The sequence below is a fragment of the Jatropha curcas genome, chromosome 8 (genome assembly GCF_041381405.1).
Source record: "Jatropha curcas cultivar XTBG-Jc1 chromosome 8, XTBG_Jcur_1.0, whole genome shotgun sequence".
Classification (NCBI taxonomy): domain Eukaryota; kingdom Viridiplantae; phylum Streptophyta; class Magnoliopsida; order Malpighiales; family Euphorbiaceae; genus Jatropha; species Jatropha curcas.
Window position 1 is genome coordinate 4559059 of NC_143158.1, and position 26610 is coordinate 4585668.

The 26610-nt window shown below is 30.6% G+C and overlaps 4 protein-coding genes across 4 annotated transcripts; all 4 read left to right on the forward strand.

Annotated features, from left to right (window-relative positions):
* The first annotated feature begins 1646 nt into the window (after positions 1-1646).
* LOC105638226 (histidine-containing phosphotransfer protein 4) lies at positions 1647-3474 on the forward strand. The gene is made up of 6 exons (XM_012222005.4): positions 1647-1804; positions 2283-2413; positions 2517-2585; positions 2890-2961; positions 3080-3152; positions 3265-3474. Exons 1-6 carry the CDS (start codon positions 1745-1747, stop codon positions 3289-3291), a joined length of 432 nt encoding a protein of 143 aa, XP_012077395.1. The 5' UTR covers positions 1647-1744; the 3' UTR covers positions 3292-3474.
* Positions 3475-6940: 3466 nt separating this feature from the next.
* LOC105638227 (auxin-responsive protein IAA18) lies at positions 6941-9163 on the forward strand. The gene is given in 6 exon segments (XM_012222006.4): positions 6941-7693; positions 7967-8253; positions 8377-8527; positions 8689-8753; positions 8876-8910; positions 8913-9163. Coding segments are annotated over 6 exon segments (996 nt in total). The 5' UTR covers positions 6941-7265; the 3' UTR covers positions 8943-9163.
* Positions 9164-12352: 3189 nt separating this feature from the next.
* Positions 12353-15474, forward strand: LOC105638387 (amino acid permease 1). Its single transcript, XM_012222178.4, has 6 exons — positions 12353-12587; positions 13494-13727; positions 13949-14042; positions 14145-14365; positions 14455-14594; positions 14679-15474. The coding sequence occupies exons 1-6, from the start codon at positions 12494-12496 to the stop codon at positions 15321-15323; spliced, it is 1428 nt and encodes a 475-aa protein (XP_012077568.1). The 5' UTR covers positions 12353-12493; the 3' UTR covers positions 15324-15474.
* Positions 15475-23092: 7618 nt separating this feature from the next.
* LOC105638228 (amino acid permease 8) lies at positions 23093-25760 on the forward strand. The gene is made up of 7 exons (XM_012222007.4): positions 23093-23361; positions 23449-23682; positions 23763-23856; positions 23966-24183; positions 24370-24509; positions 24583-24810; positions 25216-25760. The coding sequence occupies exons 1-7, from the start codon at positions 23241-23243 to the stop codon at positions 25642-25644; spliced, it is 1464 nt and encodes a 487-aa protein (XP_012077397.1). The 5' UTR covers positions 23093-23240; the 3' UTR covers positions 25645-25760.
* The last annotated feature ends 850 nt before the right edge of the window (positions 25761-26610 follow it).

The following is a 26610-nucleotide window of genomic DNA, read 5'->3' on the forward strand; positions in this document are numbered from 1 at the left end:
AAATACTTCAGTCCTTGAGTTATTTGATTATGAAACAATTTATTTCTTTAAAATCTTGTACTTTTCAATGAAGTTAATTTAGTGACGAAAAGTTCTTGCTAATTATGGAAAACCTTAGCGTAGTATTGTAACTTACTTCTATTATGATAGTGGGAGTAGCTGATTCACCATAAAAAACAAATGCCAAGTGTGATTCGATGCAGAATGTCACATGCCTTATCATTGTGATATTCGAATGATCAAATCCAGTATGTATTGATTGCCCCTTACTGTTTAGTGCTATAGAAAATATGTGTAAAGGGATAATTCTATTTCTGATAACATAGATATATTATTAATAATGATGTACAAAAATGGGCTTTCTGAATGATCTGTACTCTGCTTGTGAGCTGCACCAGAATGAACCTTTATAAAAACTTTTGTGTTGGTATATACGATCTTCATTTCAGAAGGAAAAAGAGATGCTAAAGAAACTAATTTTTGGATTCTTAGACAGTGAGTTACGTCCCACTTAACACGCGTCGAAAATTAAGGCATAAAGGCCAGAGATCTTATCACGAATTGTTCCATGATTAAAAGTAAATTGGTCATTTTCAGGAACTCGATGGCTGTGTCAACGTGTGCGTGCGTACTGGTAGGCTGTCGTTTGTCTGCCACATGCCGGCAGTTGCCTGTGTGAAAGTGCATGTAACACCTCTTATTGTTATAACCAATAATTTAAATTTTATTCTTGGATCTTTATTCTTGATTAGACTTGTTTCTGGGCTTGGTTTAAGGTTTTAATTTATGAAAAGAAATTACGGGTCGGGTGAATCTTTTGCCCATAAACAAGTCTGTGTAAACAAGTCTATGCCTTATTATTTATTTATTTATTTTTTGCTTCTTTTGCTACCTTAGTAATTCAAAATTAAGTTGTTGGTGATGGTTCTCTTTACTAGAATGAAGTCTTCATGATGAAAATTGTACCGCTTAATTTTTTTCTTTGGGAATATATATCGCGGGGGCTAGTCAATTTAAACGAATAAAATTTTGAATATTTATATATAATTTGATAAACTGCAATACTTGAATTTCATCAGTGTGAATAATAATAATAATATATAATTACTCATAGTCGACATGCATGAAGATTACATTTACTTACTAATCAGATTATTCCCATGGTTATAAGTACAAAAATTTTTGAATTTATGAAAACTACTGGTCAAGAAGAAAATGTAAATTACATTATCTATCCACGTTCAGTTCAGGTATAGAGGCAGAGATTTCATAATCGAAAACATTACTCCTAATTGCACAAAGACTACGTTTCAGATCAAATGATTAATAAGGTGAAATTAAAATTTTTTTTATCTTATAAAAATGGTAATCTATTTTCAGATTTTAAGAAATAATGTAAACTTTTTTTTCTTACGAAAAAGTAACTGATAACGGAAAAGCATGGGGACACAAAAAATCCACACCAGTGGACCCAGGGTGTTGCTGTGATTATATATAGATTCACTTTCTACTTTTTTTAAAAGAAAAATGACACGCGTCTCCCCTGAATTTTCCCAGTTTTTTGTTTTTTTTTTTTTTTTTAAATCATTTTCTTCTTCCTCTTGGGTACACTATATATAGTAGCTAGAGCTGTAGGTATTCATTCAGTCGAGTCCATTAATTTAAAGGCAACTACTAGAATAAAAGAGAAGAGAATAGAGTAACTTATTATTGTGGTGCTGTACACATTTTCTTTCCCTTCGAAATGGACAGAAAGCATTTGAAACACCAGGTCGCCTGCATGAGGAAGTCCCTTTTTGATCAGGTTCCTCACTTCCTCTACTCAGCATCTCTCCTTTTTTAAAAAATTAATCGAATTTTTGTATTTATTTATTTAAAATGTTTAAAGAAAATAAAAACATTAGGTTCCGATAGATACTCAATTATTGAATTTCTATTTTAATGATGTTTTTTTATTATTATTGTTGATCCGTTATAAAATAAATACTTAATTGATAAAAAGATAAATTGACAGCACGTCAAATCTTTATATTTTATCTTTTTAAATAAAAAAAAAGATTAAGGAGAAAATTATTTTACAATTAATAACGCATTAACATTTACTATGTCAAACTCATTTTCACTTTTAGTTTCCTCATTTTTGCACATTTTGTTTATGGATAAAAATAATTAAGAAATGAAAACTCCATAGCTGAAAATTATTGCTCATTCTTTTTCCTGGACATTAAAACAGAGCTCCCTTAATGAAGGAAAGAAAATTAATTATCTTAATTATATTGCAGGGGTACCTTGATGACCAATTCATGCAACTTGAGGATTTGCAAGATGATGCAAACCCTAATTTTGTTGAGGAAATTGTGGCTTCCTTTTATAGCGATTCAGCTAGATTAATCCAGAACATAGAACAAGCACTGTAAGTGATGCCAAAACCATAAATAATCATCATTAACAATAATAAATAACTGTTATGGTCGTTAATGTGATACTAATTACCTTTCTACATTGATTTTTTACAGTGGTAACAGGCCTGTTGATTTTGGTAAATTGGATGATTACATGCACCAGTTTAAAGGAAGCAGCTCAAGGTAGCAGTTAAAATTTTATATACACTTACAGGGTTAAATCGAGAAAAGTATGACACTCCAGACACATTATTAAAATTGGACAATTACATAAATTTATCAAAGAACTTTGTTGTTTGAAAAAATAAAATAAATTCGTTAAGACACATTATTAAAATTTACTGAATACATAATTGAAGAAAAGTATGACATTCAAGATACGTTATTAAAATAAAATGAAATAATTAATCTTTTCCTATGAATTTTAATTTGATTTGTTATATTAAAGTATAAATACATGAAAGATGTTTGATTCTTGCTTACTCAGCATTGGAGCTAAAAAGGTCAAGATGGAATGCGCACAATTTAGGGAATACTGCTGTGCAAGAAATACAGAAGGGTAAATATTGCTAGATTCTGCCCTTTTATTTTTCTTTTTTAAATTAACTATTATTATTAATTTACTAATTTATAGAAAAAGAAAAAATAAATAATAATCAAAATATATAATTTTGCAGATGCATTAGAACTTTTCAACAAGTCAAGCAAGAGCATGCTACTTTAAGGAGGAAGCTAGAAACTTATTTTCAGGTTACTATTATGCATATGACTTTAGTCTTTATATAAGATGTAGCTAAATTTTATTTAATTATCAATTTTTTAAAAATTTTTATTTATTTATTTGGTGATTTTTTATGATTAGTTGGCAAGACAAGCTGGAAAATGCTAAGAATGGTTGAGGTGGCAAGGAAACCAATACAGAATACTAATTTCATAACTAGCAGTTTTCTATGTACTTTCACTGTATTACGTATAGAACCTTCCTCTTCAGCTTATATAGCTCATGGCTTGTATTTAGCTTGTCTGAAAATTATTATTATTAATATTTATGTATGTGAAGTATTTCCAACAATTTCTGTTTCAAGTTTCTTCGGATATATAAATCACGTCATTAATGGGAATTATATATATATATATATAATTTTTTACGTTTGTCCAAACCCTGTTTGAGTATTAATATAATAATTATTAGATTTAAATAGAAAATCTAATCAATTGAATTAAATTACATTTATAATATGATATTTTTACTGATCCTAATGTTTATCTCTCCATTTCCATTTTTATATTATGGATTAAAAATTAAAATAATTTGGATCTCTCACTATTGATATTCATTCCAAAATTGCCTAATTTAGGCTTTAAACTGATGACAGGTCTACTTTCTATTTGGACCTGTCCAGTCCAGTGTCCAACAATTAGCTATTTTTAGGGTCCATTATCTTTTTATTCCCATCACAGCCCATTAAGGAATTAACAACTTCTAATTATCGTTTTTTTTTATTTATTTATTTAGAACCAGTAGGTGTTAATTTTAGTCTCAATCGGACTATAAGGTATATTTATATTTTTAATATATATATATATATATATATATATATATATATATATTTAAATTTAAATTTATATTTTCACTCTTACAGAAAAATACTATCAGAATATTCTCAGCTCTCTGGTTTATATACAATTGAGGTAGTTGTTCCAGAAATTTCTTTTCCACAAAGATAAACAATCTTCTAAACAACTTGATTTGTCTAAAATCCAAATCTAATCAACACCCTATTTTGGTTGACTCATGATGGTAGTCACGGCCACACTACTTTGTCTCTTCACCTCATTTATACAGCGCCCAAATATTCTATTTTTAAAAAATATTAATTAATAAATACATATTACATATTTCATGTATTTATTATAATTATTTTTCTCTTTTTAACTTAATAAATAGTAAATAAATTTATAATCTATAATCTACACAAACGTGGGAATAGAGGAGGGAATTATTGGATTTCCTAAAATAGTCTTAGTTTAATTTGGAATTCCTAATATATCATTTTAATTAATTTTTTATGCATTTTAATTGAAGAAAATAAGTTTATTTATCATTTTGAAGATGCTTTTTAGTTGTATTTTTAATGCATTTTAATCAAAGAAAATAGATTTCATTTATCTTTTTGAATATGCTTTTAGTTAGATTTTTATGCATTTTAATTCTAGAAAATATGTATATGTGTATATATATTCTCTATTTGATCATTTTTATATTTATTCGTTTTTATGTTCTTAATCACATATTCTCATGTTATATTATTTTTTAGGAGGTAAATAAAAAACATTAATTGAACTATTTTAAATAGAATTTAGATTCTTTTAATTTATTATGTTCTGAATTTTTTAAAATATGATTAAACACTTTATTATTAGACTTTATTAGTTAATTTCAATGAAAGTAGAATAATTTTTTAAATATATTATTTCTTTTACCAATATTATTGTTTACAACTTTACGTATTGATTTCCATGTGGAGCAATTTATTTTGTGATTTTGTATAAGGACATAGTCCAAAATATTATACGTTGTTGATAAAATTTCAGTTTAACTTCATTTGACGAAAATAATTAATGTAAAGATCAAAATCATATCTTATATTGCAACTATACAGAGTAAATCTTAATTTATTAATATCGCCAAATTATAAAATATTTTGCAGTATGGTAAATGTAAATTTGTAGTGATTTTGTATAATTAATTAACAATAAAATTAAAATTTTTTTATTAAAAGGAGAAGCAGAAACATCATTTTTTTTTCAATTAGATGTTATAATATAAGACATGTTAAATAAATTCATTATATATATAAGTGCAATATTAATTAATCATTGTACTTATTTTAATCTAAATAAGAATTTATACTTTAATATTATATAAATAACAAAATTAAATGAATATGTAACGAGTAAAATCAACATGTAACGTACGTCATAAAAGAATTAATATTATGAAAAATGCATATAACTTTTTTTACTACTACTTATTATCAGTAATAAGTTCAAAAAGGTTTTTAAAAATATTAAAATTTTAATATTTATACCTATCATAATAAGGAATCAAAGAATTATTAAAAAATAAATTAAAAAAAAGAGATCTAATTGTGATATATTCTTATAGCATAAATTATTACAAATAAATATGCGACATAACAATTTTAGCGTATCAACTTATCACTCGCATTATACATCATTTTGTAAATATTACATATTTTTTCACAAATATGAGCATCTAATTATCACTATGAAGAAGAAAAACTTTGTGCTCTTATTCGTAAAAGAACGAACTTTAGAGTACTAGAAAATTTGGGCCATAATCCAAGATTTTATTAGAAGTACATGAAAAGGAATGAATGCATTATATTAATTAATTATTATTAGCTTTTAAATTTTTGAAACCTCTTAATTAATCATAGCCACTAATTAAAAAAGAAGCATGCTATTGATAAGAGTGATTTGAGATTGGCCGGTTGGCTAATAGACAAACTTGTAATGATAAAAAGAAACAACAAGTGAAGAAAAATTTTAATTTGGAAAAGAGAAAAGCAAAAATGGGGTCCAAAAGAGCAAACCCTAAAGTGAAATTGGGGAATTATTATTATGAGAATTGCAGCCTTCTATCATATCATAATAAGTGGGATGTGAGGGTCCGCCATTAGAGATGTTCTTTGGTGTGATGCTAATGATGAAGAAGATGACTTTATTTATTTATTTATTTATCTGTTCCAATATTCATTGAACAATTCCATTGCTTCTTTGGAAAAAAAAAATCGTATTTTTTATAATTAGAAAAATGATTTTATTAGACTAATTTCTCATAGAAGAAACTTATTAGATAAATTAGTCGTATTTTATTAATTTTCTCATTTTGAACGTGTAGAAAATTAGAGAGATTAAATTTTCATCTAAAAAATTTTCATTACTCAAATGAAGGTCACTAAAAAGTAAAAATTACATATTTTCAATTGTAGATTCAATATTATTCTAATTCATTTGATGTTTTAAAAATAAAACAAAATTAGGATGTTACATAGCTAATAATAAAATGAATGAATCCAAAATTATAATTATAGTTGGAAAATAATGTGAATTTTTAAAAATTTACAGCTTTTTTTTTTGTAGAAAACAAGCTATAGAGTGTAAAAATTTTTTGACTCTCTCAATAATTTCCCCGGGATCGAACTTCTATTTTAATCCTTATGGAGATTGAGGTTACTTACCACCCTAATCAGTACGTTATTGTATTAAAAAAGATTTACTATTAGTAAAGGGTTTCAATATAAAAAAAAAAAAAAGAAAACAAAAAAAATAGTTGGGGAAGGGGGAGCGTGGAATAGCTAGTAGAGACATTTTGACAAGAGAGGCAAGTGGGTTTTACTCGGTAGTGGCTATTCCATTAGTAATGAATTGGAAGTTATTGAGAAAAAAAGAGTCAACTAAATTACTAGCGACCATACACGTTTTTTTTTAACTCAAGTCAATGCCAATTTCATTGTTATACTCACTTTCTTTTCTTAAGCTCTCATATTTTTTTTTTTCTCGTTTTCAAGTTTGGAACAAAATTCCACAGTATAAACTCTATTTTTCATTTACAGTGTAATTAGCATTCACCTCTTGCTCTCTAATTACTCTATATGTGTTCTTTTTCAAACTAAGACACAGACATATATATACCAATTGATACAAAATCGAAAAACCCAGTTTCCTCATAAACCTTTCTAGTATAGTTTCCTTTTTTAATTTCTTTCCTCATTTCTTGTTATTTGAAAGTAACTCACTAAGGATTTTCTTGTTCTTTAATTTTGATTCACTGGGATGGAAGAAGAATGGCATGGTAGTGATAAGGCAGCAGAGGACAAAACATTGGAGCTAAGATTGGGTCCTCCAGGTGAATTTCTTAATTACAAGAAAAATATTACAACCATAATCTATAATGGAGCTAAAAGAGACAGATTTGAAGAGAAAACAGGAGATCATGAAAAGCAATGCAAAAAATTTTCTTGCTGTGAAGGAGGAGGTGATTTATTAATTTCTTCCCCATGGTCAAAATCATCAAATGAGTCTTTATTACATTCTTTACCTTTCCAAAAGGAGAATCAGAGGGATCAGAATCAGGAGGAGATGCAAAAACAACCACAAGAACATAACTTACAGTGCTTAGATAATAAGGCATGTTCTGGTACTGTTACTGCTTCATTTCCTGCTGTTACTACAACTAGTACTAACACTTCTCATCATAAAAGGTAATTATCTTGCTTTTTCTTTTTTGTTCTTTCAAAAAATTAACCATCATTATTTTCTTCAAGCGCTGTTGCTTTCTTTTCTGATGAATCTTGTATACATAACTTTATTTTCTTTAAACAGAAATAAAGTTCACTAATGCTTTGCCGATATTGGATATGGCTAATACATAATTTTTTATTAAGCAGTTTAATTTCCAGGAATTAGTGTATTTTAATCCACTAAAAGTCTGTTTGTCTTTGTGTTTTTTTGATTTTTTGACCTGAAACAAGCAGAGTTACAGCTGCAGCGGTGGTGGGATGGCCTCCGATCAGATCATTCAGGAGAAATCTTGCAAGTAGCAGCAGCAACTCAAAGCTGACTGCTACAGATGATTTAGCAAACAAGACTTCAACAGAAGACTGTACTATAAACCCTCAAAATTATAACTGCAAAAATGATTTATTTGTAAAAATAAATATGGAAGGTGTCCCTATTGGAAGAAAAATAAATCTCAATGCCTATGACAGCTATCAGAAACTTTCTGTCGCCATTGATGAGCTCTTCAGGGGTCTGCTTGCAGGTATTTTATACAAATACAAACTCAATTAGATGAATTCTCTTTGTAACGATAGTAATTCTCATTATTATATGATTTCAAAAAATCCTTTTAATTATTGATTTGCGGGTTTTAATTTTTTTTTAGCTCAAAGGGAAACTTGTGAAGCTAGAAATGTGAACAAGATTGATGTAGCAAAAGGAGATGCAGGTTTAACAGGAACTGAAAGTGGGGAATATACTCTTGTTTATCAGGATAGTGAAGGTGACACGATACTTGTTGGGGATGTCCCTTGGCAGTATGCTTCCTAGTTCTTACGCTTTCAATCTTTTACTACTTTTTGTCAAGTCATAGGCCCTATTCTTTCGCTCCCACCATCACATTTCAGGATAAAAGATAATAAACCCTTGATAAGTTTATAATTAACTTATGAAATGCAATATTACTATTTGCTTGCAGAATGTTTGTAAGTACAGCAAAAAGGCTGCGCGTGCTGAAGAGCTCTGAACTTTCCACCCCACGACGTGAGTGTACTTCTGTGATAATAATGCACAATTTTTTATTTTTATTTTTTTAAAACTTTCTAATTAAAGCTTATTGGAAGAAGAAGACAACATGACGATGGATCTTTTGTCACTTTGATCAGTTTCGTTAGGTAGAGGAGAGCAAGACATGACATCATCACTAGCTCCATAGTGGAAATTGGAAGATGAATATTAAGCTTATAAAGAAATATCAGTGGAGATCCAATAAAATCCTTCTTCATTAGCAATGTAAAATTAATTCTGTTTTTAAATATTTTTGTAAGATATAAGCACGTGCATGTATATGTACATGAAGTTTGGTTCTTTCAGTTCAAGAATTTGCAGTAGGGAAGTGACAGATTGATGTATGAGGTTGGTTTTTGATTTAATTGACATGAAACAGTAATATATATGTATATAATATCATCATCATCATCATCATCATCATGAGTCCAAAAATGAATCAAAAATGAGCTAGAAGAAGTTTGTGTACACTAAATATTATTCGAGTAAAAGATTTACATGCACTTTATGATGATCATGATCAATTCATAATCAGATAACTTTATGATGTTGATGATCTTAATTATAACTATGCCCATAGAGTAAATGAAACACATCATTAGGTTAGGTGACATTCATTAATTTATTATGACTAAAAGTAATTAATATTTAATAAACTTTATCTATAGTGATCATTATTATCAAAATTTTATCCAAATAACATTTTTCGCCCGAGACAGAAAGCATGTATAGTAAAAAAAAAAAAAAAAGGTTTAATAGAACCTTGGAGGAGTGAGATGGGATAACATAGGTCCCTTCTCTCTTAATTAGAAATCTCGAGTTAAGCCATGAATATGAAGTCTCTTTAAACACTCAGTTGCGCCCTTTATGAGCTTGCCCGGAGTGAATCCGAGAAGTATATCTCATGTTAGACAGAAAATCTTGTAAGTAGATTTTCTGTTGCTTTTTAATTTAGAAGAAGGTTTGAAAACCAAGTACTTATGGCGGGCCGGTGGGCCTAAACAATGAGAGGCTACAACGTGGGCTCTTTCTAAAACTACCCAATTAGCCCATAGGTATTCTTCAAGCCCATGGAATTATCATCATCTTATTCTATTCTCCAATTATCTCATGCTAAATTAGTTTTGAAACCAATCAAAATTTTAATTTTTCATACAAGAATCAATCAAGACAATTAAATTTATGACATTGGTTAATATATATGGCAATAATAATGATTTTATTAATAAAGAAATATATTAAATAGAAGTAAAATAAAAAATATAAAAAATTATTCTATTCTAAAAGGGAAACACGACGGTAATTTGAAAAAAGTGAAAAGGTAAATTAAGCCTACATTTACAGAATGAAGAGAGTAATTTTATTAGAACACTAGTGATAATTAAAATAGTCATGCTTATAATATGATCACAATACTAGTATTATAATATATAAGATATACTAATAAAACTATTATATAATATTATTTATTACAATAAATACATAGAAATACTAAATATAAATTTTTTTAAAAAATAAAACAAGATACATCCATCATCCACTCAATTCGTTTATTTTTTTTTAAATTCAATCTAATCTTATATGAAACCCGCTGAATCGAATCCACTCTGTAACACTCTATCTAGATGTGGAGGCGAGTAATGGAATATATACATATTTAATTTCATTGATGAATACGAAACTCGTTCTATACTCAAACTATTGCCATCTCTAAATATCAATACATATTAGATTCTAAATAAAATTTGAATTATAAAATTTAATGTTATAAATGACTTCAATATTGTTGAGCTAACATTTTAGTTTGTTGTCCACGTGGCATCTCATATCCTGCACTTACAACTATACATTCATTTGATTGACTTAAAAAAAGCTGTCATTGGTTAATATATATATATGCCAAAAAAAGGCATCATTTATTAAAAAAAAAAAAAAAAAATCTGCAATTAGGATTTTAGAAATCTGAAAAGATTTATATTTTTTGTCAGTTAATTACTTTTTGAATGCTTTATGGCCTTATTTTTTCTTTTTCTTTTCATTAGCATCTTCATCTTTTAAAATTATGGATAAGCCTTTTGATTAATTAGCACTGTAGTCGTAGAGGCTGTACCGCCGTCTGTCAATCAGTAGATGGTGTTTGCGACCAAGAAATGTCAGTTTTTGGCTTCTTGCTTCTGCTGTTGTAACCGTTTATGGCCAAATGTAAAACTACTATTGGCGTTAATGGCAATTTCTCAACTGAAAGTTGGAACAGTATATGAACCTTTTTCTTAATTGAAAACGCTATTTATTTGTGTGTAAAAAAATCAATTATAGCTATTTGGTACCAATTGTTAAATATTAAATCATATCAGAGAGGTATGGTAAATACAGTGATGTATACTATATTATAAAAATAAAAATAAAAAGAATTTTTTACTACCTAAATTCAAAATAATATAGCTCTAGTTATTACAAGTATAAAAAAATTGAAATTGATGAGTAGCATGATAAAGAGATTGAAAGAATAGTATCATAAATCAATCATAAGAGAAGAAGAAAGGAAAAAAGAGCGAGAAGATATGCGAAAAAAGAAAGGCGGCATGAAATAAAAAAACATCAATTAATATAATTTTTTGGTATCATTTTGTTTTTTTGAAATCAAACAAGATAAATGATGAAAGCAATTTCAAATAAACTTATAAATAAATGAGGTTTAATTAATTAAACAAAGCCAAAAAGATTAATTACAATGTTTGTGAACATATACGTTATATGATCGATCATATCTCTTCTTTTTGAACATAAAAAAAGTATTATAAAAACTGGGAACTATAATGTTAAAATCTGAAAGCATTTAACGTTTTAGATAACCTTTTCAGAAGAATTGTTGAATTTGAGAATCTTATAGTTTCTTAAATCACATTTCTTCAATGTGTATGCATTTATTGTTAGAACATTTTTAAACATATCATGATAATATTAAATGTTATAACTAATCATCTTGCTAATTTTTCCGACATAAAAGTTTCAGAAAACCGAAAGCTATTACGTAACACATTAAATGTCTTAAAATCAACTTTCTAGCTACATTTACAAACTTAAGAATTTTATATTTTCTTGAATTCCATCTCCTCAACCGGACACATAAACACTATTCTAAAATTAAAATATTAATATTTTATAAACATATACTATATAATATATAATAATATTAAAAATAGAGAAATTCACTGTGAAAGTAAAATATTCCAATTTCACTAATATAAATTCTCTTCCTCAAAATTTAAATTTTTTTCTTTATTGCACTAAAATGACAGTAAAAGAGAACATTAATATGAAAAAATAAAGCATTCTCCATATTTAACATGGTCTCTTAAAATATTTTTGATAAAAAGAAAAGAAATAATTAAAAAGCTCATGTGAACTCTGTGTATATATATATAGCCCTAGCAATTATCAGGTGCACTTGGCAAATGAAGGCGGAAACGAGCCATGTACCTCTCTGTCAATCTTTTTCCAATCATATTGATCCACGTATGCAATTTTTTTTTTCCAAGAGTAAGAAATATCCACTATAAATAGGAGCTCCTGGAGGTCTCAATTCCAGGCCACAGAAAGTCTTTCTCAGAGAAAAACACTGTCTCTGTCTGTCTGTATATTGGCATTTCTTTCCTTTCTGTTTGCCTGAACAATATTGCTTCTAAAAACTCGTCAAAATTTGCTCATTGCATAGGATGAGTTCATTTGTTCATCGGGAATTTCAACATGAGATATGCGAAATTACTGACCCTAGAGAGCTTGACGATGATGGCAGACCCAAAAGAACTGGTAAAAATACATTAGCCCACATATAAGATTTCCATTCTTATACAAGCTAGTGAATTTCCTTCATTTTTCTTTTTTTTTTTTTTTCTTCAAATTTTACACCCTTAAACTGTAGAGAGCTTCGAGCCAGGAAACCTCCTCTATGCAAAAACAACTTGGAGGATATGGGCTTCATGTAAACAGCCTCTCTGTCCTGCAAAAAAGAGGGAGCTTGTAGAGCTTAAACTGGTTTTTGAGCTCTAACTTGAAATTTTACAGTTTTAACTAGTAAATTTTCATTTGTTATTTTATTTTTCAGAGTCTGTCGAACTTGATCAAACAGGCACTCCATTACTGCTAAACTAATTAATGGTTTTTATATAAATAATTATAATTTGTTAAAAAAGTCATTTACATTCTCATTTTGTAGATATTTCTTTTCTTTTTAAATTTTGCATGCATGATGGATATAGTTGTTCTTATTCCTACACCGCTCCCGTGTTTTTATTAAACTTGAATATTTTATGTCAATTTTATATTAATTAATAATAACTCGAATTATTCTCCAATATATACTTACCCATTTATTCCAAACTTCAAAGAAAAAAAATTTTTCCTTTTTAAGATAAAGTCGAACAATAAAGTACTTGTGAAATTAAATAGGTTATTATTTAATTAAATTAAAATATTATTATAGCTAGGCCTAGGCCGGTTGATAGGTGCATATAGAGGGTCAGTGAGTGGTCAACCGAGTCCTTCCATACATAGCAACGTCGCTTTTAAAATGTTGGCAACTACCGCCCTTACATAGCTTCCACATAATGTTTTAGGGACCAACTAATTAGTAATTAATGAGATTTTTCATTAATTTCTATAAATTGGTAATATATATATATATATATATATATTTTTTTTTTTTTTTTGTGGCAGGGACTGTGTGGACTGCAACTGCACATATAATAACAGCAGTGATAGGATCAGGAGTGCTCTCACTGCCATGGGCTATGGCACAGCTTGGATGGATCCCTGGCATTTTTACTCTCTTGAGTTTCTCATTCGTCACCCTGTATACTTCCTGCTTCTTGGCTGATTCTTATCGAACTCCTGATCCTATCACTGGCAGAAGAAATCATACTTACATGGAAGCTGTCAAATCTAATCTCGGTAATACTTCTTTCTGAGTGAAAATGACTTAGATCTCTTAAGTAAGATGTCGAGTGTTTGATTTTTGTGGATGACAAAAATTTTCGTTATGAGCATTTCTCTTTTATGGGCCTAGACGCAAAAAAAAAAAAAAAAAAAAAAAAACATTTTAATTAGATTAAGTTTAACTAATACAAACAATTATTACATTTTTCTAAATTACTTGGTAAAAAATCGACCAGGTGGGAAAATGTACAAGATTTGTGGGTTGGTCCAGTATACTTACATGGGTGGATTGGCAGTAGGCTATACAATCACAGCTGCTATAAGTACAGTGTAAGTTAACCATTAATTAGTTAATTATGTAAGTTAAGCATTAATTAATATTATTATTATTATTATTATTATTATTACTTTTTTTTTTCTGTGTTAAATAAGGGCCTTGCTAAAATCAAATTGCTTCCACAAGAATGGGTTTGGTGCTGCTGGATGCAACTATACCGCAATGACATATATAATAGTAGTTGGATTTGTAGAGATTGTTCTGTCTCAGATTCCAAACCTCTCTACAATGTCATGGCTCTCCGTTATTGCAGCAGTCATGTCATTTGGCTATGCATTAATTGGAATTGGACTTTCATTTGCAAAAATCACATCAGGTTATTACTACTTTATAAATAATTTCCACTGTTCTGAAAAATTAATTAGAATCTTTAACTAACCAAAGCTTTAAGTGACTTTTCATCAGGGAAAGGAGAAAGAACAACGTTGACAGGAGTGGAAGTAGGGATGGGTTTAAGTCAAGCTGATAAAGTTTGGTCTATGTTGAGAGCCACTGGTGATATAGCATTTGCTTGCTCATTTGCCTCCGTCTTGATTGAAATCCAAGTAGGATCTTATCTAATTGTGATTATCTTTTTTTTTTTTTTAATTAATCAACATTCTCCTCTGATGTCTGGATTTGAATTTCAGGACACACTAAAATCATGGCCGCCTGAAAGCAAAGTGATGAAGAAGGCAAACAAAATTGCCATATTAACTTCAACTGGTTTCTACATAATGAGCGGTTGCCTTGGCTATGCTGCTTTGGGTAACGGAGCACCCGGCAATTTGCTCACCGAGTTTGGCTTTACTGAACCCTTTTGGTTAATTGACCTTGCTAATATTTTCGTTATGGTGCATCTTCTGGGAGCATATCAGGTATTGTCACAACCAGTGTTGAATGCAGTTGAAGCATGGGCAACCAAGAAATTTCCAAAATCAAGTTTTGTGGCAGAGAATTACCCATTTAAAATTTTCAGGAAAAAGATTAGTGTAAACTTCTTCAGTTTAATTTGGCGAATAATATATGTGGTGATAGTAACTGTGGTTGCTATGGCATTACCATTTTTTAATGACATACTTGCTCTGCTCGGAGCCATCGGATATTGGCCGATGGCAGTGTATTTTCCGGTGGAAATGCACATTGCTCAGAAGAAGATAGAAAAGAAATCGATGAGGTGGTGGTGTCTCCAGTCGATGAATGTGGTTTGCTTAGTTGTTGCCATAGGTGCTGCTTGTGGGGCCATTGAGGGACTCACTCATTCTCTTCGAACTTCGAATTTCTTTGAGCTTTAATTAAGAAAAATCATGTACTAAATTAGCAATCTAAATCAGCTAGCTTAGTTACTGTTTTAGCTTTATTAATTCGAAGTTTATGCTTATTTAAGCAAATGTAAACATAATGTTTACTAGTTTCCCTATAAATAATAAAAGGGTTTTATGTAAAGTATACGCTCTGTCGTTTAATGCTTGCCTTGTGTGCTGCACCTGCACAGATGATTAATTTAAGGATTTTTAGATTATGTCCAAAACCAATCAACTGGTCTTGGTGTTATAAAAGGGACAGGACAGTGATATTCTATTCTATCTTCGTGACGACATAATTCAGCTCGTCACCCTGGCTCTGCTTCATAATATAACAGAAAATACAAACAAATCCACAACATAATTGAGAATAACCAAGAATTCATAAAGCCAAGAAATCCTCATATAACATAATCGAAAAAAGCCAAGAAATATGTAACTTAATTTATAATGTAGGTTGAAGATGTAATGCTAAGCATAAGAATTTGACTTTGCTAAGAAAACCAAAATGCCAAAATGTAATAAGCTAGGCGAAGAATGCCCTCGTAACAAAGAACTTTGGGGTATCATCCAAGTTGAAGCTGTACTGCTTCTCAAGCTGCACTGAGAGGAACTTGCCTGTGAGGAACTTGCTGGTGTATGCGGAGGCAGAAGAAACAGCAGGAGGAGAGGCATATTTGCAGCTTTGGCTTGGATTTCATCAGCCTCAAGCAATTTGGTGACATTAAAAATAGATATGGAAAGTACTCGCCCTTATTCACGATCGTTCCCTAGTGCTAAAGCACAGATTCTGACATCATCTCAATAAGAAGAACATTATGTACATATAGCTCACTTCTAGTAATGCCAGAGAATATATCGCCCTGGTGTTGAAATGTCAAGAAACAACTATCCGCCCAGTATAGATATCCATACAACCGTACCCTCATACCTAAACTACAATAATCACCATCGGAATACAGACCCGTATCTTGCTGAAAAGAGAGGATGACATCTCCCGAATACAAACCTTCCCCCACTTTGAATGAAATTAGCAAGCACAAAGGAGTATATATATTTGAACATGTATTTATCATTAAACAGATTCATAAGTTTCTAACTAACCAAAACGTAATAAGAGCTAGGCGAAGAATGCCCCCTTAACAGAGAGAATTGTAGTAGCCAAGTTGAAGATGTATTGCTTCTCAATCTGCATTGAGAGCAACTCGCCTGTATGTCCAGAAGCAGAAGGCGGCGACATATTTGCAGCTTTGGCTTGGATTTCATCAGCCTCGGGCAATTTTCTGACACTACAAATAGTTATGGTGAGCATTTTCTGGTTTTCTATATAACCTATCGCTAGAGCACATATTCTGCTATCCTCCATCTCAATAATAAGACTACTCCTTACATATAGGCCCCTTTTAGTAATGCCAGAGAATACATCGCCAAGGTTTTGGCATTTCAAGAGACAACCATCCGCCGAGTAGAGATATCCATACAACCGTACCTTCCGACCAAGATCACAATCGAAATCCATATCTGCGATAGCAACAATGACATCTCCCGATACCATCCTTCCCCCACCAGGAAAATGATCATCCAGCACAGGCCCATCCCAATACTTCAATATGTTTATGTCCAAAAACCAGTGTTTTTCGTGAGTGTCAAAGTAGAAGAACTTACCGGACCGAGTCTGAATACACAGCTTATGGCCGAGGACAAAATGCTTTGAAGTAATATCATCATTTACATCTTGACTAGGAGTAAGATAGAAAGGGGGTTGGGGCAACCTCCCAACTGGGATCGACAGATGAGGGATCCAAAACCTCAAAAGTGTCAAATCTAGGAGGCACATTCATATCTCCTTTAATTGAGTTTCTATAGAGAGCATAAATGTTGCCTTCAATTGCTTCCACTATAGGCCTCAGTTTCATAGATTTCAAGGTGGTTTTAGATTCTATCTAGGAATTTTTACTTGGATCGAATTCTTAGACTTACCTTGACAACGGATGGCCAATAATTCGATACTCCCCGCCAATCATATATATCTTGGATCCGGATTTGACAACGCCTATTGAATAAGGATGGTAAATACGATTAAATTCTGAATATCCCACGGCAACAGTAGGTGACAGTAGGAATGGAGGTATAGCCGAAGAGGGGTTGAATTCGGAATTTCTGAGAGCCGGACGAAGAAGAATAATCGAAGTATGAAGGTATAGATCTTTCTCCATTCTCGCCATGGCCTCTACAGATGCACTCTAGGGTTTCGTAGAATAAACACGCTAAATATTTGAACTTGTTTGTTTATATAATTGTTTTTCGCGGGTGTCAAAGTAGAGAGCTTACCTCATCGAGTCGTAACTACAGCTTATGGCTTCAATTTTGCTGTTTTCATTTTCCATTAATTAAAATCCTGTAATTCTTCAAATTATTTAATTTTTCATTTCAAATTTATTGTTTTTATTATTTGTATTTTTAACAAAGCATAAAATTTGGAGAGATCCAAGATTTCCATGATTTTTCAGGTTAAAGATATCGTATTTTGTACTATATATTTTCAGATACAATGAAGGTATATTTCAGCATTAAAGTTTCTTCTCTCATTTTTAATTTTGTATATTTAGCGAGGAAAAAGAGCACGAAAGATGATGAGATGACTAATTGGTTCGACAAATGCAGAAAATTAATAATAAAATAGTCTATTTTCTAAAAGGTGAGGAGAAATTTGGATAACAATGCATCTGGCAATATTTTTTTTGTTCTTTTGGGTATCAGAGAAGGAAATATTAATCTGTATTTATTAACAAATTATATGGTCGTACAAAATTCACAATGTCATAGGGTTAAAATTACATATTTAGGGTTAAATTTATATATTCAGCTATAATTTATAGGTAATAACTAATAAAACTTCGTCGGTGAATACAGATAGAAGGTTGATTTTAACCTAGACATCAAGAAGAAGAACATATATAAAGAAAGAAGCGAGATTCAAAATATAAAAGTCGATATTTGTATTCTCTACTTCTTTATTGCATTGTTGAGTCAAAATCTGTTATTACTCATTGATTAGTCTTCCAATATGGACTATCTGCAAGCTTTTTCTAATATGCCTACTCTTTTTAGTTAGAGGACTCCCCATCGATGATCGAGTCAAAAAGGAACTTTGGCCTTTCATGGGTTTTAAGGGTACTCAAGTTCATTATATTAAAAAATAATTGATTAATTTTATCTCTTGTTAAGTAGTAAATATAATTAAGTAGCTTTTAATCATATTCTTATACAAAAATTTCGATAATATTTTTATTGAAATTATTGAATCTCCGTATAGAAACTCCTTTCTATTATTATATATTATATATGAGGACCGCAGATAAATTTTATAAAGATAACATGGAAAGGAATATATATTATTCTAGATATGTTTGAATTGATTTATTTAATTAAGAGTTGAAGTTTTCAAGTGGCAAAATCTTTAAGTTCTATTGTAGAATTTATTATGTCAATGAAAAAAAATATATTAAATACTACAAAGAATGTACACCTTTAATTAGCAGAGATTCTATACATAAAGTGAGGCTACATGCAAATTATAATCTTGAAGCATATATGAGATTTTTTTTTTTTTTAATTAAAAGCCAGAATATATATCTAATTTCATTTATTTGAGATAGATTTGGAATTGAAAAACTAACTTTTGTTAAACCAAAAGAGGAAAAAAATAATAATTATTAAAAAAAAAACATTAAAAACAACTTTCAGTATCTCATAAAAAATGTCTGTAAAAATATATTACCCTAGCTAGATTAAGTTTTACGATGGTAATAAAAAGTAAGGTAAACTAATCAAATATTCAAAGTTATTTCTATGTAAATAAATTTAAATTGAAAATACTTTTTGATTACACCAAAATACATTTCATTATACTTCACCAAACGTAGCAGAAGTTTCTGGAGATTTATCTAATTGTGTAATGACAATTCCAATATCATATAATTTCAGAAAATAAAAAGAAAACCTATTATTAGTAACATTTGATGTGGTACACATCTTTTTATTCTCTTTCAAAAGAAGGGTATTTGGGGATAAAATGATAGCCTAATCTTGATATGAAATTAGAAGACTAGAGATAGAACGTCATTGGCCAATTTGATTAAAAGACAAGAAATGAAACATCATTAGCCAATTTGATTAAATTCGCATGAATGTGTAATAGATATTCGATGATTAATATTCTACTTTTTCTTTTTTTGAAAATGATTAATATTCTATTTATACATCTCATTTTCGGTAAAAGAATAATAATCCGAAAGAAAAATGTGTCAATAGCTTATCATATATAGGTATAGAATAATTTCAAATCAAAAAATATATTAAAACAAAACATTTTATAATCTTACTTTTTCTCATCTAACTCAATCCTCTATCTCACCTACTCTCACTCTCAACAACCCACCAACCAAGTTGATATATCCTGTATTTTTTGTGAAAAATTTGTTAGCACCAACGAATTGATCGTCTCTAAAGTTACGAATTTGGCTATATTTTACATATTTATGCAATAACACAACAATAATTTTAAGGGTTTTTATTTTTTATATAAAACAAATTTAAAAATTTTTATTTTTATATGCAAAATATTAAATTAATATAATTTTTATAATTTTTAATAAAATAATTTTTATATTTTCAATTATCATTCTATAATATCCTTGCGTATTATTAAGTATGGTAAAAGTGAGGATAGAGAAGAAAAAAAAGTGTACTTTCTCTCAAACAAAAAAAAAAATTACTCTATTATCTCCGCTAATAACTTTTCTTTCTCTCACTTTGAACCAAACTCTTGTTAGCCGCCGTTATTGAAAACAAAAGAAAAAAAATATAAAAAAATTAGTTTTTGCTTAATCCCACATCGGGGAGATAAGCAAAGTGAAGGTAGTGATTTGGCTATAAAATGGAAGCAATGTTTAGGTTTTCAAACACACCAAAACACACCAAAAATATTTGAGTGCGTTTTATATTAGGGATTTAGAGCAAGTCTCTTGGAGTATAAAATATTTGGGGTGTTTTGAGGGTGTCGGGTAGAAAAATATTTTGTAATTGTGGTTGTAACAATTTGCCGCATAGTGAATATTTTTCTTGATTGTCGTTTGACAACGGCCGTGGTTTTTCTCCATTTGGGGAGTTTTCCACGTTAAATTATCGTGTTCTCTTTAATTTCTCAGTTATTATTTTATTTTCTCATTTATTCCTGCTTGAAGCCGATCCGAAGGGCGGGAAAAATAGCGATTTTCCCAACAAGTGGTATCAGAGCCAAGTTGTTAGGCGGAGCTTTTAGTGTTAAAATAATTTCTTGTAATTATAAGTATGCTCTGTGGTTGCGGCTTAGTTTGATCTTCCACATCAGAAATACTGTTGTTAGAAATTATTTTATTTTAAAAGCAGGTGGAGTTTTGGAAGTCTTGAAGCGGGTGGAGCTTTGCTTTGGTGTGTTTGAGTATCGATGGTGAATGTCCTGACGATAATTATTGAAGTTATTCTATTCTGATAATATACCGTGCACGTAACTTCTGTCTAGAAGGCCGGATTTTAAGTGGGACCACTTGTGATCCCTCCGTCCAACTGAGATTTTACGTGGAATGGTAATATTGTCTAGGAGATCATTGTGATCTTTCCTGGGTATTGCCGAATCGGTTTACTTCACTAATTATTGGGTTCACTGTCATAAGCACAAGTAAGCATGTCGGCTATGAGATGTGAGATTGAGAAATTTGACGGGAGAATGAATTTTGCACTGTGGCAAGTGCAAGTCAAAGACGTGTTGATTCAGTCTGGACTGCATAAGGTTTTGAAGGGTAAACCAATCAGCGGAAAGAATTCAGGAAAAGACAGTAGCAGTGGAGACTCAGAAAAATCCAAGATTAGCGATGAAGAATGGGAGGAGCTGGATATCAAAGCGGCAAGTCAAATTCGCATGTGTCTAGCAAAAAATGTTTTTGCTAATGTGCTTGGGTTGTCCACGACAAAGGAGTTGTGGGAGAAACTGGAAGAATTGTACCAGGGCAAAAATATATCCAACAGGTTATATTTGAAGGAGCAATTTCATACGTTGAAAATGGCGGAAGGTATAAAGCTGTCAGATCATCTGAGTATTCTTAATAGCATCGTCTCTGAATTAGAAACTCTTGGAGTGCAAACCGAAGATGAAGATAAAGCTCTCCGACTCATCCTGTCACTTCCTTCGACATATGAGCACATGAAACCTATTCTGAAATATGGTAGTAAGGAAGTGGTGTATGCGGATGTGGTGTATGCGGATGTGGTTAGTAAGCTCCTTACTGAGGAGAGAAGACTGAATGAAATGAAAAATAAATCATATGAGGATTCAGCTTTATTTGTCGGTACCAAGAAAAAGAATAAAAGCTCCAGAAAGAGGAAGGTCGTCTGCTGGGTTTGTGGTCAAACTGGACACGTGAGGAAGGATTGCCCGAACGGTGGAGCTGATTCGGCTAGAAGCTCTAACGTTGTTGCTGCCAATGTGATCTCCTGTGGCGAAGGAGATGATGTGATCTCTCTGTAATTGAGAGATGTATGTCCTCATGGCATGATTGCTACTCGTTAGTATGCCATGAAAGAGGACGGATTATTGGTAGCTGGTCCACGGAAATGCGCACGGCATTGGTTGACAGTTGATGCAAAGTGTGTGGTGGAAAAAATATGTCGATGGCTAATGAACTCTCGGAAAAGTCAACAGGAGGGTTGCACCATAAACTATTAGCGGGATTCGACATGGCCGATGGAAAATTCTTGGAGTCGGTAACGTGGTTCCAAGTGGCGATACTCTTTTATGGTGGAGTATGATAATTCTTGACGATAAGAATTATGATTGTCGGTAGCAGACAATGTTGTGTTTTTTTTTTTTTTTTTTCAAGGTGGAGATTGTTAGCCGCCGTTGTTGAAAACAAAAGAAAAAAAAATATAAAAAAATTAGTTTTTGCTTAATCCCACATCGGGGAGATAAGCAAAGTGAAGGTAGTGATTTGGCTATAAAATGGAAACAATGTTTAGGTTTCCAAACACACCAAAACACACCAAAAATATTTGAGTGCGTTTTATATTAGGGATTTAGAGCAAGTCTCTTGGAGTCTCTTGGAGTATAAAATATTTGGGGTGTTTTGAGGGTGTCGGGTAGAAAAATATTTTGTAATTGTGGTTGTAACAATTTGCCGCATAGTGAATATTTTTCTTGATTGTCGTTTGACAACGGCCGTGGTTTTTCTCCATTTGGGGAGTTTTCCACGTTAAATTATCGTGTTCTCTTTAATTTCTCACTTATTATTTTATTTTTTCATTTATTCCTGCTTGAAGCCGATCCGAAGGGCGGGAAAAATAGCGATTTTCCCAACAACTCTTTCTCTTTCAGTCTCTTTCCTCAAACTAAACAATCCTCCATCCAGCGGATCTACAAAAATAACAACTTGCTATTCTCTTTTAATTCCTAACCATTCGATGAATCTGTCCAATGTTCACCGGCGATTCTGGTTAATCAATAAAATCGATGGATCAAAGTAAGGATAAAAGAGAGATGACGTTTGTGAATTTGGCAATGTCCAAGATGAAGATCTAAATGGCGTTCGTTTTTCATTTTAGATCATAGGCCAGAGTTGCACGCATGGATTTTGGTTTAGAGAGAGAAAAAAATCTGTACTTTCTCGATTCTCTATTTACAAAAGTAAATATAAATTTAAGAGGGCATTATAGATAATTTATTTGAACTGTGCTAGGCACAAGTTGTGTCATTCAGCGTTACTCTGTATATAAACCCCAGCCTATTGCAAACACAAACACACTGCAATCCTTTCAACTTGCAGTTCCTTTCGGTACTCGTATAAAGAAAAAATATATATACACATATATTTGAAAATGAATACAGAGAGTGTGATGGAAGAAGATTTCCAAGAAGAAATGTGCGAATCTGGTATGGTTATTTCTTCCAAGGATGCAGATGCAGAGCTAGACGATGATGGCAAACCCAGAAGAACTGGTATTTATATAATTTAATTTTTAGGTATCAAATGAATATTTTTTATTTATATTAAGTACAAAAAATAAGAAATTTCAAATGATGCAGGAACTATGTGGACTGCAAGTGCACATATAATAACAGCAATTATAGGATCAGGAGTTCTATCACTTGCTTGGGGTATAGCACAACTTGGATGGGTAGTCGGTGTCTTCACCCTCTTGTCTTTCTCTTGCATTACTTATTATACTTCTGGTCTTCTTGCTGATTGTTATAGATACCCTAATCCTGTTACTGGCAAGAGAAATTACACTTACAGAGACACTGTTAATGCCTATTTAGGTAATTAATTACACCTCGATTAAGGTTTCAGTTCTTCATAATAAATTGTATATACAAATTAATTGGTTTTGAATAATCAGGTGAAAAAATGCAAAAGACTAGTGGGATTGTTCAGTGTGTCTTTCTGAGTGGCTCTACTATCGGTTACACAATTACAGCATCTATAAGCATGGTGTAAGTTAATTGGAATTTAATTAATTGTGTTTTTTTATTAATTTTAGTTTAGAGGAGTTATTTATTATTCTATTGATGGGTTTTTTTGGTTCTGTTTTTAATTTTTTAGGGCTATTAGAGAATCCAATTGTTTCCATAAGAAAGGGCATGAAGATTCTTGCAAATTTTCATGTAATTGGTACATGCTTGGATTGGGGATTACAGAAATTTTTGTATCTCAAATCCCTAATTTTCACAAGCTCTCTTGGCTTTCCATTATTGCTGCTACCATGTCTTTTGCTTATGCGTCAATTGGGCTTGGACTTGCATTCTCCAAGGTCATTTCAGGTAAAATTATACTGCTATTTATCAAAGTTGAATCACTAGTATAGTGAGAATAAGTAAGTAATTTTTAACAATTAGCTGTATATCATAGCAGAACTTCAAAACAGATGACCTTATATATTCTTTTAATTGGAGAAATTTTTATTTTTTATTTTTTATTTTTTATTTTTTATTTTTAATGTAAAACAGGACAAGGAGGAAGAACAACTTTGAGCGGAGTAGAAGTTGGATTAAATTTAACAACAGAAGATAAACTTTGGAGGATATTTAGAGCAATTGGAGATATGGCATTTGCAAGCTCATATGCTCCAATTTTAATTGAAATCCAAGTAAGAAAATCAAATTCATTACTTAATTACAATTAAATCCTCTTCTAATATTGCAATTTTCATCGATTATCAGAATACACTGAAGTCATCACCACCAGAAAATAAAGTGATGAAGAAAGCAAGTGCAATAGCTGTTTTTACATCAACAAGTTTCTATATGATGTGCGGTTGTTTAGGATATGCTGCTTTTGGGAACAATGCTCCAGGCAACATGTTAACTGGGTTTGGGTTTTATGAGCCATTTTGGTTGATTGACTTGGCCAATCTCTGCATTGTGGTGCACCTTTTGGGAGCTTACCAGGTTCCTTCCCATCTATCCACTCCTACACTGACTAATTGCTTTGTGAATCAGACCAATTCAACTGATTTGGGTCACTAAAAATCTGATCAAACATAATTTGAAAACAGTGTACTATGTTTACTAAATTTAAAACAAGTAATTTTTTACTTTAAAATTACTTTAAAATAATAATTTAGTGATCGAATATTTGTCTTGTGATGTAAAATATTTATCCTTCACTTTAATAATTTCTTTTGTATCAATAAAATAATACATGATAAACATTCCAAAACTCTCAAATTTAAATCCCAATTCCTATCCCAACCCAAATTATATAAATTTAAGCTTATATATATATATATATATATATATATGTATGTATTCTTTATTGCAATTTTTTAACCCTAACAAAATTGCTTTGAACAGGTACTAGCCCAGCCAGTATACAGTACAGTAGAATCATGGGCCAGCAAGAAATGGCCCAACTCCAAAATTGTAAGCAAAGAATACCCACTAAGCCTAAGGATTGGGAAGAAAGATTGCAATTTTAGCATTAATTTATTAAGGATAATTTGGAGGACAACATTTGTAGCAATTGCAACTCTGCTTGCAATGGCTCTTCCATTCTTTAATGACATACTTGCCCTTCTTGGAGCTGTTTCCTATTGGCCCATGACAGTCTATTTTCCAGTGGAAATGTGTATTGCACAAAAAAAGATTAGACCACAAAGCCTAAGGTGGTTAGGGCTTGAGCTATTGAACTTAGTTTGCTTTCTTATTACTATTGTTGTGGCTTGTAGTGCTATTCAAGGTTTAAATCAAGGTCTCAAAACCTACAAGCCCTTCAAGTTCTAAAAGTACCCATCAAATTAATTTCTTCTTGTTACTTTAATGAACTTGTAATAGCTTGTTAATCTAGATTTGCTACAGTAATCTTCAATTTAATGATTTTACCTTCTATATTTGAGATACGCACTTAGAGTTTGTTCGGTAAAATTTATTATTTTGATAGTTTTTAGTTGTTTTAATATTGTAACAAGTTTAATTAATTTTTCATAAAATGTTTAAACCTAAACATTATATTAATTAACTTTTTATAAAATATTATTTTAACTTCTAAAAATTAATTAAAATATTATGTTAATGTAAAAATAACATTTACTTAAAACGTTAAACTTATTTAAAAAGCCAATGTGGATCAAACAAGGCTTGATCGTTGAGCTATCAATTCAATAGTAAAAACACGTCACATGGACATGTTTCGTCATGTTCCACTACGTATCTTATATTTTTCTTTTTGTGTGTTGTTTCTATCTTCAAGCATAATAAACGTGTAAATGATTTTCGATTTTCATTATTTTCTATAAGGACAAAAGCTCCTACAAGCTTTATTGACCCTACACTAATAGAGAAAATAATGAAAAACAAAAAAAAAAAAAAAAAAAAAAAAAAAAAAAAGAAGAAGTGGAATATTCACTTATTTTTATTAAATTACGTTAATCTCAAATTAATTAATAAACTTTCATATTTTGTTAAATATCCTATAAGTGAGGACGTTATTGTTAATTTTCAATAAAAATATTTTCTTTCTTCCAAAATTTCTACCTTTTGCAAATAAAAAAATTTAAATTTATTTTATTTCTTTCGAAATACAAGAGTGGATTTTCTTCTATTATTTTCTTTCCTCTCGGTTCCAAACAGACCTTTAAACTAAAATTTCTAAAAGCATTTTAGATTGTAGTGGGGTGCAATCATGTCCATATCATGAATGAGTTTTCTTGTGAAAATAATTCATTAGAATTTAAGGGAGACTTTGAAGTC

Excerpts from the sequence above, each read along its gene's own strand:
- LOC105638226 (XM_012222005.4), top strand. The coding sequence starts at position 1,745 with ATGGACAGAAAGCATTTGAAACACCAGGTCGCCTGCATGAGGAAGTCC. Across the intron at positions 1,805-2,282 it reads GGAAGTCCCTTTTTGATCAG|GGGTACCTTGATGACCAATT; the intron begins GTTCCTCACTTC and ends ATTATATTGCAG. Across the intron at positions 2,414-2,516 it reads CAGAACATAGAACAAGCACT|TGGTAACAGGCCTGTTGATT; the intron begins GTAAGTGATGCC and ends GATTTTTTACAG.
- LOC105638387 (XM_012222178.4), top strand. The coding sequence starts at position 12,494 with ATGAGTTCATTTGTTCATCGGGAATTTCAACATGAGATATGCGAAATT. Across the intron at positions 12,588-13,493 it reads TGGCAGACCCAAAAGAACTG|GGACTGTGTGGACTGCAACT; the intron begins GTAAAAATACAT and ends TTTTTGTGGCAG. Across the intron at positions 14,595-14,678 it reads CCGTCTTGATTGAAATCCAA|GACACACTAAAATCATGGCC; the intron begins GTAGGATCTTAT and ends TTTGAATTTCAG.
- LOC105638228 (XM_012222007.4), top strand. The coding sequence starts at position 23,241 with ATGAATACAGAGAGTGTGATGGAAGAAGATTTCCAAGAAGAAATGTGC. Across the intron at positions 24,510-24,582 it reads CAATTTTAATTGAAATCCAA|AATACACTGAAGTCATCACC; the intron begins GTAAGAAAATCA and ends ATCGATTATCAG. Across the intron at positions 24,811-25,215 it reads ACCTTTTGGGAGCTTACCAG|GTACTAGCCCAGCCAGTATA; the intron begins GTTCCTTCCCAT and ends TGCTTTGAACAG.